This window comes from Pyrus communis, chromosome 14, assembly GCF_963583255.1.
Source record: "Pyrus communis chromosome 14, drPyrComm1.1, whole genome shotgun sequence".
In the NCBI taxonomy this organism is placed as follows: Eukaryota; Viridiplantae; Streptophyta; class Magnoliopsida; order Rosales; family Rosaceae; genus Pyrus; species Pyrus communis.
The window spans coordinates 1,563,365-1,580,580 of record NC_084816.1 but is presented as its reverse complement, the minus strand read 5'-3'; the positions used below and the strand labels follow the sequence as shown (position 1 = coordinate 1,580,580).

At 35.1% G+C, this 17,216-nt stretch overlaps 1 protein-coding gene across 1 annotated transcript; it reads left to right on the top strand.

The window, feature by feature from the left end:
* Positions 1-15,236: 15,236 nt before the first annotated feature.
* Positions 15,237-16,850, top strand: LOC137716037 (serine/threonine-protein kinase UCN-like). The gene has a single exon (XM_068455427.1). The coding sequence runs from the start codon at positions 15,273-15,275 to the stop codon at positions 16,503-16,505; it is 1,233 nt and encodes a 410-aa protein (XP_068311528.1). The 5' UTR covers positions 15,237-15,272; the 3' UTR covers positions 16,506-16,850.
* The last annotated feature ends 366 nt before the right edge of the window (positions 16,851-17,216 follow it).

The window sequence follows — 17,216 nt, the reverse complement described above, 5'->3', positions numbered from 1 at the left end:
AGAGAGCTAGTGTGTGCCACTTATAGCCCATTTGATATAAGCCCATTGAACAAAATGTTAATTAAACAAATCTTGATGAGTTAAGTCTAGGTTGCTCATTGTGTGATTTAGCCGAACTCATTCTTCCTTTTAGTGTAAAATATATCGTTGTACTCCAAAGTCCAATTAGGAGTACATCACTTATAAAAGGAGAACCGAAGGCCCTTTTTTATGTATATATATGTTTACTTAAGCATATAGGGATCGTTAACAACATTGCATATGAACCACGTACTGTAATAAATGCATGCAGTATTACTAACCATAATTCCTGCAAATGCATCAAGTTACAATCAATGAAATGGAAGGTACTCACTTGAAGATGAAGCCATGATGTCTGAGATGTGATTAAGACCTTCCCTTCTCTTGGAAACATATTGGAACTCTTGCGCTCAATAGGACAAGCATCCACACTATGATCGTACCTTGTAACTTACCCAAGAAAGGGTGTCGAAACACTTGTTATAAGGATGTAACTGCTCCACCAATCATGGTTGCAGTTACTTTCAGTTTTCCAACTCCTTATAATTGTCCTCTACATCATTTTGTACAATACTTATAGTTTTCTCACCTTATATTATACATTGATCAACATGTATAACATTCATTACTTTATATCTCCTTTTAGTCAAATTTTATGTCATATCTTTATTAGGTGTTTTGACTCACTTCTCACATATGAGTTCTAACAAGAACAACTTACACAATACGGGTATACCGTAGCAATGAAACAAGTACCTCTGTTCAAAGAATTTACACATGTCTTTATTTTATTGGCATCAAATGCCACCGTAGCAATATACTCATATGCTATGCAAATTTTTTTCCTACAAAAGAGGGTACAATAATACTTTTGTATTAATACAAAAATCTTAGAGTAAAAAACAAGGGAGAGACGAGCACAAGCTGCACAACACATCCACGTAACTAATTTTTGGACAATGTCAAAATTTTTTGTAGCATCAAAGAAAGATTAATCATGCACGTTCAAGTTTTCATAGACTTTAGGCCGCCTCCTTGCGGATTACACAGCCAACTGACCAAATGCATGACTGAGTTGGTATATACTTATTTAACAAGAATTAAATTGATGATAAAGTCTAAAGTTGGACTAATCAAGGGAATCAAACTTAATAGACACTACTTATTAACATGAGCTAATTTATAATGATTATAAAAAAAAATATTTAAATATATTTAGAGTTATGTACGTAAACAAATTAAAGTATGGTTGTACATGTAGAGAGATTTTTCAATGTGTTCAAAAATATGAAGTGGTACATTACATGTCATTATACAAGTGGAGGGACACTTGAAATAAAACTTATCTCCACTTATACAATGAAATGTGATGTACCATCCAACCACACTGAAAATTTATTGTATAGGTGACGCTATAACTGATGCAATTTTTTTTTTCCGAAGTTAGAATAACTGATGCAAAATTAATTAGTAGTGGCTATACTCTTAGATATATTGAGATGTAAATATGTGAATTTTATGACATACTGGATGGTTTGAACATTTGTAAACCCTACACTGCCTTTACCCTTGTTTGCACTACAAAACAAAATCCTACCAATGAAACAAAATCCTTGCTTATTATGTACAGTTTGAAGTATTATAGATTCAAATAACAAAGAAACTTATTATTTCTTTATTAGAAAGGAAATTCTAATCACTACTTATACATACATACATACCTACCTACCATTCCTCCATCTTTACAGTCACCTCGGTATGTATATGTGTGTGTGTGTGTATTACAAATTGTTAATAGTGTAATATGTGTAGAGATTATCCTAGCTATTACTTAATTATCAAACTAGAGAGATTTTTCAGCTACTTGTATTATTACACTTACTGTATATACTAGGTTGTGTCCCGATACGCTAAAAAATTTATCATTGAACTAAAAATAATTATTAGAATGAAATCATAATGGCAATGCTTCTTTAATAATTGGGGAAAAAAAACAAAAAAGAAATTAGGAAAATATGTACCAATATTATAAGATAACATGTAGACTCATTATTCTCTGTACTCCACTGGCAATCTTTCCTAATCGTTCGTAATGATCTTCTACTTGAATTCATTCATGTTATCAACCTCCACAATAATAACCATAATAATTTTTGTAAGGAATAATAACCATAATAATTAAATACCCAAAAAAAAACAAAAACGTAAAGAAAGAATGAAAAAGGCTACCAAAAGCAAAGTTAGCTAGCTCCACCCCTTTTTCCAGTAGTGAGAGTGTGGTGGCGCAGAGTGTATAGCACAAACGTACAAAAACTATCCTCTTTGTCCATCATGAAATTGCTCAAAGCATACGAGTTGGATGCAACTAGCTGCGCACAACAGATCGACTTTTGGAGAATCGGCATGCCCCATGGGTAAGCATGCAAAATAACTGTACCATATTTCAGTACTTCTCTCATCATTTTCTGACAATTGATCAAGCACAGGTCGACTATGGTCTGTGTACGTTCCAAAATCACCATCTCATCAACCGCGCGTTCGAAAATAATTGCAACACTGCTAAAAAATATTAGATACTAAAGTATATGAATAAAAGTAATCCTATGATTTTTAGTATGACCTTTAGCATGGACCTAAAAAACTGCGTTGGATCACATTATTTGAATTTACGAGGCATGTGGCTTATAGCTAGGCTGCCAAAAATTAAAAAAAAAAAACACTCATTTTTTTCTTCAGTCAAATGGAACATTCCTGGAAGCACTAACCTAGCTAAGTTGTGCAACATTATAAATGGGACGTGATTCTGTTTTTTACAGCACATTCCAAGAGATATGAATGTAAACACGAATTTCCTTGCGATGAATGAAACAAGAATACGTATACAAAGTAATATTTTTATTAATGTAAAATTTTGGATTACAATCTCTGATACAAAATTTGATCCTCCAGTTCGATCTCTAGGGTTGCAAAGTGTGTGTAGAATGGTTGATCCAAGGGTTGCAATAACTTACTCTCAAACCAATGAACGCCACAAGGGTTTGACTTGTGGCAATAGAGGAATGTCATGTGTAGTGGTGCTTGATGGTTTTTCACGAGTATGGCAAAGAATCCAGAGAGCTTTTTGAGGCTTCTGAGTGTGTAGAATGTTTGGGATTTTGAGTGTTTGATTGTGAGACTGTTTTTTGAGGGAAGACTTTTCTGTGTCTTGGGGCCTCGTATTTATAGGTTCTCCGATTAAATGAAGCTTGATCTGGTCTTGATTTTGGACTTGACTAGTTAACGAAAGAACCAAGACTTGATTTGGACTTGATTTGTGATTTGACTTCATCAAATAAATCAATCATATTTCATCCTTAATTTAGCCATCTTGATTTGGCCAATCTCCCCCAATTTGGCTTTCATTTCATTTGTTTTAATTTAAATCAGTTAATTTGATTGATTTAAATGAAAATTAATTAAAGAATTAATAAAGATAATTCCTTACATATCGAAATTTTAATGTGTTGGTGAGTATTTAATTCACATAAATTTGCTTGTCTACAATCACACAAGAAGAAAATTGAAAACAAAATGAAAATTTGAAAAATAATAGATTTTAATGTGTTGGTGAGTATTTATTTTACAGAAATCAATGACACAAGATGGAGAAGAATATTGAAAACAAAATGAAAAACTGAAAAATAAGAGAAAGAGTTAAATAGGAAAGTGATAGAGTTAATGAAAACAATTAATGAGATTGAAGAGAGACTAAATTTTAATTAAAAGAGTTCTAGAATTTTGTTGTCAATGCAAAACTAGAGAATGCTAAGAAGACCTGCCCCACTCGTTGATTTCCGATTCAAGTAATGGTTTAAAATTTGTGTTCAAACTTGAGCTTGAAACATGTGTCATGGATCCTTCCCATATGTATACACTTGTGTGTTACGTACTGTAATGTTAATTCATGCACACGCAAATAGTTAGGTAATGGTCTAGCTCTTACCAGTTCCCCGGCTTCTTACTTGTATTTTACTTTTGATTACTGAAATCAATCACAAAAAGCAATAATAGTCAAGGCACAATTAAGAATTCTTCTCTATATATATAAACACTCCACAAGGTTTTTCAAATAAAGAAAATGGGTTTCTTTTGATGGTGGAATCATGGCCGACAAGGGCATCATCAAGTATCAAAAGCCATTTTCTTTAAAGTTACATATGCTCCAAACTTTGACATGGGTGGAGGAATATAATAAGTAGTTTCTCTTATTTCCTTTCACTTTGAGCTTAGGTGGTGGAAGTTGCATTTTCTCCCACCAAATGTTGGCCGACAGGAACACATCTTATGAAACTTCAAAGGTGGAATATAAGGGAGATTTAAACAGTTCTGGGTGGGGTTATAGTGTTCTCAACATATATTGACACAAAAGATAAACCCAAAAAGAAAACAGTGAACAAAGATTTTGTGTAACCTAAAGTTGGATTACACGGGGTTGGTTTTAGGTATATATGAGGATCCTTTTCCAAAGAATTCCTTGTTTATTGTTGGCGACGGGCTAACATCAAGATCGCATCATAATTTCTCCTTCTCTCTCACAACACAAGCAAACACCTCACCCCACACAACCCCCCCTTCAGCCTAAAAGAATTGGTAACCTTAAATAGTTTCTATATCATGGTTTGAGATCCACTTCAAATCTCTATGTCCGAAGCCTACGGAATGAAAATTCGAACCACTCAATTTCAATCTTATGACCTCCATTAACCTATCTCATTCATCCACTTTACAAAAAAATCCAAAATTTGAATGGCATGGATCTCTTTCTCTCTCTTTTAAACTATCTAGATCTCTCGGTCCGTTAGCTCTGAAATGTATCTCATTCCCTGTATCATGCCATCATAACTCCATTTCCCCTGACATAACAATCAAAGAAATCATACATGCAGGGAATAAATTAATTGGATAATGAATTTTTACTGGGGTACTAGATAAATCTTGATTTGAATCACTGCATTTTCTTTGACTCTTGTTCGTATTTTATCCGGATCCAAATAAACAGATATGGTAGTATAACTGATTCGCGAGCTACAGACAGAGAGATTTGGAATGTATCTTATTCCCTATATCATGCCAGCATAACTACCTTGCCCATGAAATAACTATCAGTGAAATCATACATGCATGGAATAAATTAATTAGATAATTAATTTCTACTAAACCAAAAAGAAAAATCTTATATTTCAGTTAATTTACGTGATTATAACTATTAATTACTAGTCTAATGAATTCCTCTTCTTTTGTTAGAGCAGATCTGAAAGTGCACATCATCTTCTAATTATTAGTTAGCAAGAGCTAGTTAACAATGGAAATGTGGAGAAAAAAATTATGGACTGATTTCGAATAAAACTGGTAAAAGACGAACAACCTACGGTTTCATCAACCTCTGCATACCACAAGTACTTTTTTGAACCTACATTATCCATTACAAAAAAAACATTCTCGAATGACGATTTAGAAGTGAAAGGTAATAAATGATATAACAGAAATGCCACCTGACATTATTCTAGTTATTGAGTTTGTTAATATAGTTAGAAGGGTATTACTATCAGTGGGATATATGGCTATATAAGAGATTGTATAGCTATCATTTTCTTAAGTTCAGTTGTATAGCTAGAAGATTTGGTGATAGGTTTTGTGGATGCTTTCTTGTTTGCAACATCAACCTCAAAAGTGGAACTTGTATCAAAGATGTGGGAATGAACATTCAATTGTTTGATCACTTGAAGGGTAATCTTCACAATGATAGATGAGACTGATAAGCAGTGATTCTAGATGGCAATAAACGTAAGATTTTGGAGTTTCATGACAATGAAAACAATCTTGTTGTTGTCAAATATGGGGAAAATTTGATATCCAATGGCAATGAGAATTTTGGTGCTGATGGTCATGAATGTAATGAGCATTCTGATGGAGTGAATTCCTCTGTGGTGATCCCTCATATTCTGTTTAGGGATGAAATTATTGACATAGAAGTGAAGCAGGTAGGCTTTGGACAAATTGCTACAAGGTTTCTTGAGAAGAATGAGGTGCCAAATTGTATTAGTAGAATATGGTGTCAATGGTTGGGGAAAATGACAGCTAGCAATGGTTTACTCAAGGTTCCTGAGCATGACTTTGTTGTCGTTACCTTCAACTACAATATTGATTTAGGTAGAAAAGGGTTACTTGATGATGTAAAGTTGCTTCTTTCATCCAGTCCTACAGAAGAAACAGAGAATGGTGAATGCAGCAGCAGTAAGAGAAAGAAGTTCTTTTCTGACCCCGAGGATATTAGTGAATCTTTAAGTAATCAATTTGATTCATGTGGGGAAGATTTATCTGCTTCATAGTTTTAGGTGCAGCGTTGACATGGGGTTTCTGCAGTGTTTAGCTTCATAACAGTAATTGCAGATATATTTACAAAAGGATTGCACGGTCCAATGTTCTTGAAGCATTGCAGACATCTTGGTCTTGTAATTCCAGATGAGTCTCAAATACCTGGCGAGTTCAAACTTCACTTGGACACTCTAAGTTTAGTTTAAGGCGGGAGTAATAAATGATATAACAGAAATGCCACATGGCATTATTCTAGTGATTGAGTTTGTTAATATAGTTAGAAGGGTATTACTTTCATTGAGATATATGGCTATATAAGGGATTGTATAGCTATCATTTTCTTAAGTTCAGTTGTATACATTTTATCTAATCAATCAATACAATCCCTCTTGTTTCTCTCTACCAATTCTTTCTCTTCCTCTGTACCAATTTCATCTTTTGCAATGTAGTTAATATGGTATCAGAGCCACTAGGCTCACGCCATGGATTCTGGTGGTTTGACTTCCTATTATTTTTCATCTGTTTCTAGCTTTAGTTTCTTTCCAAATTTTCATTAGATGTTCCGATAAATTTCTAAGTGCTTTCGCGATCGTTCTATTACTTCTGGGTTGTTTTGTTTTTGGGTTTCTTCATCTGTTTCATTGGGTTTTTGGGTTTCATAAGCTTTGGTGCTTCTGTTTCACTCGCTTTACCTGAACCAGATGCATTGAAGTTGATTCTTGGTGGGTCTACTTGTGCTTGTTGTCCAACGAAAGCCGGAATAGTCTTATCAAGTGCTGCTCTTACATCCTCGAAATCAAATTTTCTTTCCTCTGTGTTTTCTCTTACACTGGAAGCCGGTGTATTCTCATGAGTTGGTGGTGCGTCATCAAAATCTTGTGATTCTTGTTTGCTGAAATAAGGTTTTCCTCATAATTTGGGTTCTGTTTAGTTGCTCGACTCAATCATCTCGGAATTTCTCTTTTGCGTTGCTGATTGGAAAGTGGGATCTTGGACTATGTCAGGTTGTTTCTTGTATTTGTCATCTTCTTTATGCATATATGGTGTTTGTGGAATTGTCACAGAAGATAAAGTGTGATATTTTATACATGATTAATTGTGAATGCCATTGACATTAGTTGAAGAATGATGAAATATAGTTTCTTGACTGTTGGCCAAGATAATTTTGTGTTAATGGTTATTCAGATTATGGTCTCTTTTTGGTGTTGTTCGCATATCAGCTCTCTGTGCTCTATATCTGCCACTTTGATCTATGTTCTGTTCTCTGTTGTGGAGAAAATTTCTCAACTTTGTGCAGTCCACATGTTTGAAGAAATGCAAATCTCAAGTTGTCTTGTGAAGTTGGTGAAGACACATGTTTGTCAAGTTGTTTTGTTGTTTTTTGGATGAATTATCTAAAGATAAACTATTGTTTTATTCAGTGATTTGGTTGGATTACAAGATTTCAAGAAAGTGTCATTCTTTCTTGATGGTTAAGAAAGTATCATTCTTTCTTTGATTCCATAGAATTTGTCAAGAGTATCATTCTCTTGTTGCCTTAGAATTTGTCAAGAGTATCATTCTCTTGTTGCTTTAGAATGTGTCAAGAGTGTCATTCTCTTGTTTATTTAGAATTTGTCAAGAGTGTCATTCTCTTGTTGCCTTAGCATTTGTGTCAAGAGTGTCATTCTTTTGCTGCTTAGAAGAACTTATCTGTTTTGATTTCTGGATTGCACTTGTGTCTTTCATCATGGCTTCACCAACAGCTAAAGTTGTTGTCTTGTGTGATGATAATGGAGTGAGCAGAGGTTTTAGTTTATGTCTCAACTTTTCAAGAAGCTGCAAAAGCTCTCAGTAATCTTTTGGTCAGTAGTTACAAAGGTGTCATGGGGTGCACTAATTTGATTCAGGGTTTTGGGAAAGCTAGAATTTTTGGTGATAGGTTTTGTGGGTGCTTTCTTGTTTGCAGCATCAGCCTTAAAAGTGGAACTTGTATAAAAAATGTGGGAATGAACATTCAATTGTTTGATCACTTGAAGGGTAATCTTCACAATGACAGATGAGACTGATAAGAAATTGGTGATTCCAGATGGCAATAAACGTAAGATTTTGGAGTCTCATGAAAATGAAAACAATCTTGCTGTTGTCAAATATGGGGAAAATTTGATATCTAATGGAAATGAGAATTTTGGTGCAGATGGTCATGAATGTAATGAGCATTCTGATGCAGTGAATTCCTCTGTGGTGATCCCTCATATTCTGTTTAGGGATGAAATTACTGACATAGAAGTGAAATGGTTAGGCTTAAAATTGTATTACAAGAATATGGTGTCAATGGTTGGGGAAACTGACAGCTAGCAATGGTTTACTCAAGGTTCCTGAGCATGACTTTGTTGTCGTTACCTTCAGCTACAATATTGATCTAGGTAGAAAAGAGTTACTTGATTATGTAAAGTTGCTTCTTTCATCCAGTCCTACATAAGAAACAGAGAATGGTGAATGCAGCAGCAGTAAGAGAAAGAAGTTCTTCTTTGACCCCGTGGATATTAGTGAATCTCTAAGTAATCAGTTTGATTCATGTGGGCAAGATTCATCTACTTCGTAGTTTTAGGTACAACGTTGACATGGGGTTTCTGCAGTGTTTAGCTTCATAACAGTAATTGCAGATATATTTACAAAAAGATTGCACAGTCCAATGTTCTTGAAGCATTGCAGACATCTTGGTCTTGTAGTTCCAAATCAGTCTCAAATACCTGGCGAGTTCAAACTTCACTTGGATACTGCAAGTGTAGTTTAAGGGGGAGTAATAAATGATATAACAGAAATGCCACATCGCATTATTCTAGTGATCGATTGAGTTTATTGAGATATATGGCTATATAAGGAATTGTATAACTATCATTTTCTTAAGTTCAGTTGTATACATTTTCTCTAATCAATCAATACAATCTCTCATGTTTCACTCTACCAATTCTTTCTCTTCCTCTGCACCAATTTCATCTTTTGCAATGTAGTTAATAAAAGGCTTGTATACTTGCATATGAATAGAATGTTGGATGAAGATGAACATGTTAAAGCTGATTGCCAATTGAACACATGTATATGATAAATTTTCTAGGTCCAGCATGGTCTACCACCAACAACATCATCATTTTTGTCCCAACTTTTTATCACATAATGTTTCGGTGATATTAGGAATGGAAACTCTCATATATATTAATTATATATTATTTTGTTATATGACAAATGTTTGATCTTATTCTGAACAATATGATTATTAGATAGAAGAGTTTGGAGTCATCTGGCGATGAAATATCGAAACTGGGATCCGTAAGCATGATATAAACACCATTTAAGATGCTAAGGTAACAAAGTACGCAAGTCCCTTTAATCTCCCACATTAGAATTAGCATGAAACAAGTGATACGTGAGATTAATATTCTTGCACCCTATAAATCAGCAATAATATAATAAATCGAGTCAATCTTTCGAATGTTGAGATGGTAAGATCAATGCCTTAAGTTATTAGTCATGCCAAATTTCCCTCTATTTTTTTAACTAGACTTCCTTTTTTATATCATTTGAAGAGGTTGACCCCAAAAAAATGGAGCGAACAGACTTCTTTGTTTACACGCCTTTAGAGTTTAGCTGTGTATATATAGTTGGGATGATTATTTCTTACTAGCTAGTAACTCTTGGTCTTCGTATAGGTATATATCATGTCCAATATGTATAATTCATTGATACACACAGTATGTTTTTCTATCCGTTTGAGGTATCCAAACACACATCCTAAGAGAAGATTCGTCTTTTGTACATGGTTGAATAGTGTCCTTATCCGAAGATACAACTCGTAGAGGTCTCGAGTCCATTGAGCTGAAGTATATAATAGCTAGTCATCAAATTCCCATCATCACTGTCATTAGCCTCATCAGTCCAATAATGGTCAAATATTTAAAACCCTAAATTATAAAGTCCTTAATCAATAGTAAAAATAATTAAATTGCATGTTAAAGAAAGTTGAGGTTCCATAAAAAACTAATTGGGAATATGAAAAGTGATCCAACTTACTTATAAACTCATGTAAGGTCCCTCCTCCCATTAATGTAGGATTCATTCTCAACTCACTCCTCGCGTGTGACAAATTTTCAAGCCTAACAAGTGAATAACACAAAGGCCACACGTAGACAACACAAACGGGATGATGTAGAGCACATATGGTCTTTGGGTTTCACACGTGGAACAACCTACTTTGGTACCATGAAGAAAGTTGAGGTTTATTATAAAACCAATTGGTAATATGAAGAGTACCCCAACTTACTTATAAGCCTATGCAAGTTCTCTCCTCCCATCAACATTGGAATCATTCTTAACATATGCAACCTCCAAATCAATATAAAAGTAAATATACTTTAATATTATTTGTCACCAAAATTTCAATAGTTTTTTTTTTTATATCTTACGCATAATTTCGAGCATGTTTACATACTTGAAATCAGATAAGTCATAAATCAAAATTATACCTATTGTTCAATTGTGAGATAAACTACATTTCTTAAGTGATATGATACATGATTATTGGTGATTATGAGATAACTAATTGTAACTGTACGCCTAACTTATCTTTTAATTCCTTATGTGTCAATAAACATAGAATGTTAGGTATTGAACTAATATTGATACCTTGCATAATCATTTTTTATAAGTACTAAGGATAGAGCTATTTACTTACCCATTTTTATCTTCTACACACCCTTGTTAATTTTTTTTTCATTGATATTCTAAAATTCATTCAATCCGACGACCAAAAATTAAAAAGGTGTATGAAAAGTAAAAATAGGTATATGAATAGCACTCAAGTTCATCCAACTCCCTCTTAGATTGATATATATTCTTTCCCTCACCCAAAGGTAAATACCTTTTTAATACAACCGTCGGTGAAAGCAAACACACATAAACACATACAAATTGTCCCTATCTACATATCGTGCGCATTGTCTCTCTATGTCCTTATATTATGTGACACTCCTAATTAAGAACATCAAATTCTAGGCCCCGCAAAGAAATATGAGCAACATAAAAGACAAGGGCATAGCTTGACTTGTGATTAATATAGCCAAAGTTCAGGAAGAGTAGTCCTTAATACATGCACCCAACGTTAATGCGACATACGACATTTCCCTAAATTTGATCAAACTTACTCTAAGCAAATTATTCACCGTCGGCTAACTAATTAATAAAGGTCTTCATCTTATCTAATATTAATTGGTTGTGTAGCACACATTTTCACTTTAATTAAAAATGAAAATAACATAATTTAAAGAGAGAATAAATTTTTTAAATCAAGTAGAGTTTAATCTTGATGAATTTAATAAAGAAGATAATATATCTATTGTCTATACATAAAATAATATTATATATAACTCAAGCGCTATTCAGTTAGTAACTTATATGAAGTTAACCACTCATATGGTCTCCCATATAATATTGGGTTTTTATCACCAATGGTCCCTAAGATTGGTCAAACTCATCATTTTGGTCCCTCACTTTCAAAATCAATCAATGTCGTCCCTGACATTCACCACCGCACATCAATTTGGTCCTTTCATTTAGATTCTGTCAACTATTTCTGTTAGTTTGCATGTGGGACCCACAAATCCAATAAAATGGTGACATGTGGATTACACAAAAGAAGGTTTTTAACCCAAATGGTTCCTAGCATTGATCAAACTCTTCATTTTGGTCCCTGAGTTTCAAAAATCAATAAATTTAGTCCCTGACTTTCACTACCTCACATCAAATTAGTCATTTTGTTAAAATTTCGTCAATATATTTTGTTAGTGTAATAATATAATCTCACCGGTCTAATCATATGGCGCCACATGGTTTTACTGTAATTTTTTTTTTAAAGATTTAAAACTAAAAGTACTATAAGAAATTAAAAACTAAAACTAAAAATAAATAAATAAATAAAAAGAAGATATTATCTTCTTCATCTAGGTATGCTCAAAAGAAAAGGAAGGCACCATGACACCATTAAAGCTCTTGTCCTCTGTGAATTCACTTCTCATTCTCTGTTGGTTATAATCCTATCAAATTTAAATTGAATTTGGATTCAATTTTTATCGAATTTAGATTGAATCTTATTTTCCAATTGGAATTGTGGGATGCAAGAGAAATGTCAGCGCAAAATACTCGTTCGGTTGTTAACTCTAAAAAAAAATAGTTTCTTATAGTTAATCCACGTGTCACCATTTTATTGGATTTGTGGATTCCACATACAAACTAACTAAATAATTGATGGAATTTAAACGGAATGACCAAATTGATGCGTGGTAGTGAATGTTTATATATTCTAAATTGATTATGAGATTTCCAAATTGAGTGAAACTTTTGCAAGAATGATCTAAGAATAAGGACCTAAGAACTGAGCTGTTCAAATCATGAGATTGTTTTGTGAAAAAAATGTATAGATAATTAGTTCATGCTGTATTATAAGTTATTAACTAGCGCTTGCGCACTCCTCCGTAAATAAAGTATAAAGAGTGTATTATTTCAAAAATTAATGCAATGAGTAAGAGAATAGGAACTAGGAAGGTGGCGACCGAGGACATTCCAACAACAAACCCTAGAAGCTTATAAATAATAGAGTGCACGTTGAGAATTTGCCTTAGATCATGGCAGCTCCCATGTGAGACCGTACGTACAAACAATTTTCTTTGTCATTTCGTTTGGCTCTATGCATTTTTTTTGTTATGTCTTACACGTGTGTCCTCATTTCTTTTGCTTTCTAGGGGAAAAGCTCCCATCCACTTTAACCAACTCATTACACTAAGACCTCTAAATTTGGTAGAATAATTATATTTGTAATGGTATAAGCACCAAGTGCAATTATTTGTATATAAATACAGCCGAAATTAGATGATATTTGGTACCTAAGTTGGCCCCCTTTGGAATCCTACGTAATATGTAGAAATCTACGTGCAAAGCATGACCTAATTATAAAAAAGATCGTTTCAAAATAATTTGTATATTTATGGACTGAAAAAAAAAAAAAAAAATTGTTTCACAATTAGTAATTTAAGTTGCGGTGTCTAATGCATGAGGTAAGTTATGTAACTTACGTTAGAACAACATTACACGCGTGATAAAGATGAATAAAACGTGATCAATGCACTACTGATACAACTTTCATGCCAAACGTGATACGAATGTTGATCCCGTGATGTGCTATGAAACGAGCCAAATTAACCAACACGAGCATAACACTTCTATTTTAAACTTGAAATTATTTATCTTATGTCAAGCACTATGATATCTTATTTGTTGATTCCCTTCAAAATATTTCCATACATTTTCATTAACGAATAAATAAATATTGATACAGGTACTTATACATGGGATGTGCTCGCTATCTACACACTTCTTTTTACTTCACACACACTCCTCTCAATTTTTTTTCATTGGATCAAAAAAATTGAAGAAGATCAAATGAAGAAAATTAAAAAGGAATGTGTGAGCCCTTATACATATCTACTACACTATATTTCCATAGCTACATTACCAAAGTCATGAAGATTTGGTGCGAAGTTGCTACAATTAATTTGTTAATTTAGTAACAAATTTAAGAACCACCATATTGAATCAACAAAAAGAAACTTGCAGATTTATAAAGCAATGGATGAACAGAAAAATGCGATTCTTTTAGAAAAGAAAAAAGTTGAGTCTTATAGGTTACTAGAGTTGGATTCTTTTTTCTTTTTGGTGAGAACTATAGCTGGATTCTCTCCTTATTTTGTTCTCACTTAACTTTTGATGAAGGCATATTACTTACAAATCTGTAAGGGCTCGTTTGATAGAGATCATTGATTTGGGTATATGACCATTTACTATATAGAAAGCATTTTAACAGAATAAATGAATGACAAATTTCTTATTTTTGTCCAAGTTGAAGGTTACTCATAAATAAAAAATATCTTACAATCCCAACAAAAATGGTAGGATTAAAAGGGAAAGCTATTATTCACTAGTAACCTTTAACTTGGACAGAGTAAAAATTTGTGAATCATTATTTTCTTTAAAATATCTTTTATACAGTGATTCTTCTTTAAAAATAATTTGGATAAAGTAAGAACTTTGTGAATCCTCTTGATCAAACGAGATCTAAGATTTTTCTTCTGTATTTTCACGTCTACTATTAAACCCTAAAATACAAATAAGAATTATTAGATTTGTAACTCCATGCAATGCATGCAAAAACTCACTAATTACTATTTTCGACATAAAAAAGACTAAGCATTGCATTTGAACCGCAGAAGTGGTCAAATTGAAAGTTAAGCACAATACTATACAGCTGATTTTGTAAGACAAATATAGAATTTTACTCAGCAAATCTGCATTGAAATTCTTTTAAAAGTCGTAGGTATAAGTGTATAACTGCGTGTAAACTCACTGCGCATGTTATTTATAGATTTTTTTTTTTTTTCAAATCAAGTGATTCTTTTTTATTTACAGAGATTTGAAAATAAAAAATTGAACTTGAGACATCCAATGTAAAAGTGGATATTTTAGTTAATTAAGAGGAAAAAATTAAATTTTTAGTGTACAGACATCTCACTCTACGCTCTAACCAGCTTGACTACATCCGTATCTGCATACTATTTTAATCTCTGGACTAGAAAAACACAAAAAAGAACTAAAACTAAAAATTAAAAATACACACAGATACATCAACCAATCAATCACTACCCAAAAATACGCGCATAACAACGAAAGAAAAAAAGAAAAAGAAACCAAAACCAAAAGAAACGAAGCACGCATCATCTCCTTCCCTCCTTATATAAGCCAAAAACCAACGCTCTCAACCATCTCTCTCTCTCTCTCTCTCTCTCTCTCTCTCTCTCTCTCTAGAACCAGCCATGGACGACTCGCCCTTACCTACCGAAACCTCGCCGGAGCTCGATCTCGAAAACCTCAGGGCCCTCAAAGTCTTAGGCAAGGGAGCAATGGGCACCGTTTTCTTAGTCCACGACCCGTCATCTGATCCCTCCGCCCGCCGCCCGTTCGCTCTCAAAGTCGTTGACAAGTCCGCGCTCCGCTCCAAGCTTGACGCCGAGCGCCGCGCCCGTTGGGAAATACAGGTCCTGACCCGACTATCCGCCCCGATCCCGCACCCGTTTCTACCCTCCATCATGGGGTCCTTCGAGTCCGACGAGTTCATGGGATGGGCCGTCCCTTACTGTTCCGGCGGCGACCTTAACGTCCTCCGGTACCGGCAAAACGACCGCGTTTTTTCCCCCGCCGTAATCCGATTTTACTTGGCGGAGATCGTTTGCGCGCTCGACCACCTCCATAGCATGGGAATCGCCTACCGAGATTTAAAGCCCGAAAATGTCCTCATCCAGCAATCCGGTCACGTGACACTCACAGACTTCGACCTCTCGATTAGCCTCAAGCACCGGACCGCCAAGCCCAGCGACTCCGTTCCGGAAAACGACGTCCCGGAGATTCGCCGCAAACACCGGCGGAACTTGACACGTTGGATCACGATTATGAACGACAATCACAAGAACGGCGGTAGTGGGAAAGGGTTGAAGAAGGCCAAGTCGGCCCGAGTCAGCCCGATGAGTCGACGGAAGCTGAGTTTCTCGGACGGCGAACGCGCGAACTCGTTTGTCGGAACGGAAGAGTACGTGTCCCCCGAGGTGGTGCGCGGGGAGGGCCACGAGTTCGCCGTTGACTGGTGGGCCCTCGGAATTCTAACTTACGAGGCGTTGTACGGCACGACGCCGTTCAAGGGGAAGAATCGGAAGGAGACATTTGGGAACGTCCTGACGAAGACGCCTGAGTTTATCGGGAAGCGGACGGCGCTAACGGACTTGATCGAGCGGCTGTTAAACAAGGACCCGATCAAGAGGCTAGGGTACCACCGGGGCGCGTGCGAGATCAAGGAGCACGAGTTCTTTCGCGGGGTCCGGTGGGAACTGCTGACTGAGGTTTCGCGGCCACCGTGCATTCCGTCGCGGGAGGATGGTGATGTAGCGGAGAAAGCAACGGCTGGAGGTGGAGTGAGCGTGAGGGAGTATTTTCAAAAGTTACGGTCTCCCCCGTCCGTGCCGCCGTCGCCGGATTATCAACTAACGGAGTTCTGACGCACTTGCGTGAGTTTGCATGTGTAAGAAACACGGTAACTAAAAAAAGTGTATCCTCTTTGTATAGTATAACGGTAGATGCCCGTAACTTTAAATAGCAATAGATTATAGTTAGCTATAGATTCCAATAAAAAAAAAAAGCAAGAGACTTGTACTATAAACGAATTCAAAACGGTGTATAACCTTTTTTCCCGGGTATTTTGTACTCGTGCCACGGCGGCGCGTGTTTGCCATGCTCTCAAATTTTTGTTGTTGCGGAAGCAGATTGAATAAAATCTCATTAATCGAACTCCCGGCTTCAAATTACTAGGATGCACAATTATAGAAATAGCTGAATTTTGACAACTTCAATATACTTGTTCAAACACTGTTGCATCACATAATCCACCTTAATTCTAAAGCATTTTTTCTTTAATTTAACGTCACAGTTGATTCAATTATTCACGCACGAAATTTTGTTTGAGTGCAAAGGAAGTGGTGAAAAGATGGGTAAATTTAAAAAAGGTAGGTTTTGAAATTGGAAAGCCCTTTGTGCAAGGTTCGTTTAACTTGAGCTTTAACTTGCTTTGCTTCATTACCTTACAATGGAAAACACGTCTTTCTTGAGTGAAAAGTTATTGGTAGGGTCAATAATTGTAATCGACATCATTTTACCTACCAAAAAGATAATTATAGTAACAACTAGTTTTGTTCCGTGAAGAGTGGTCTTAT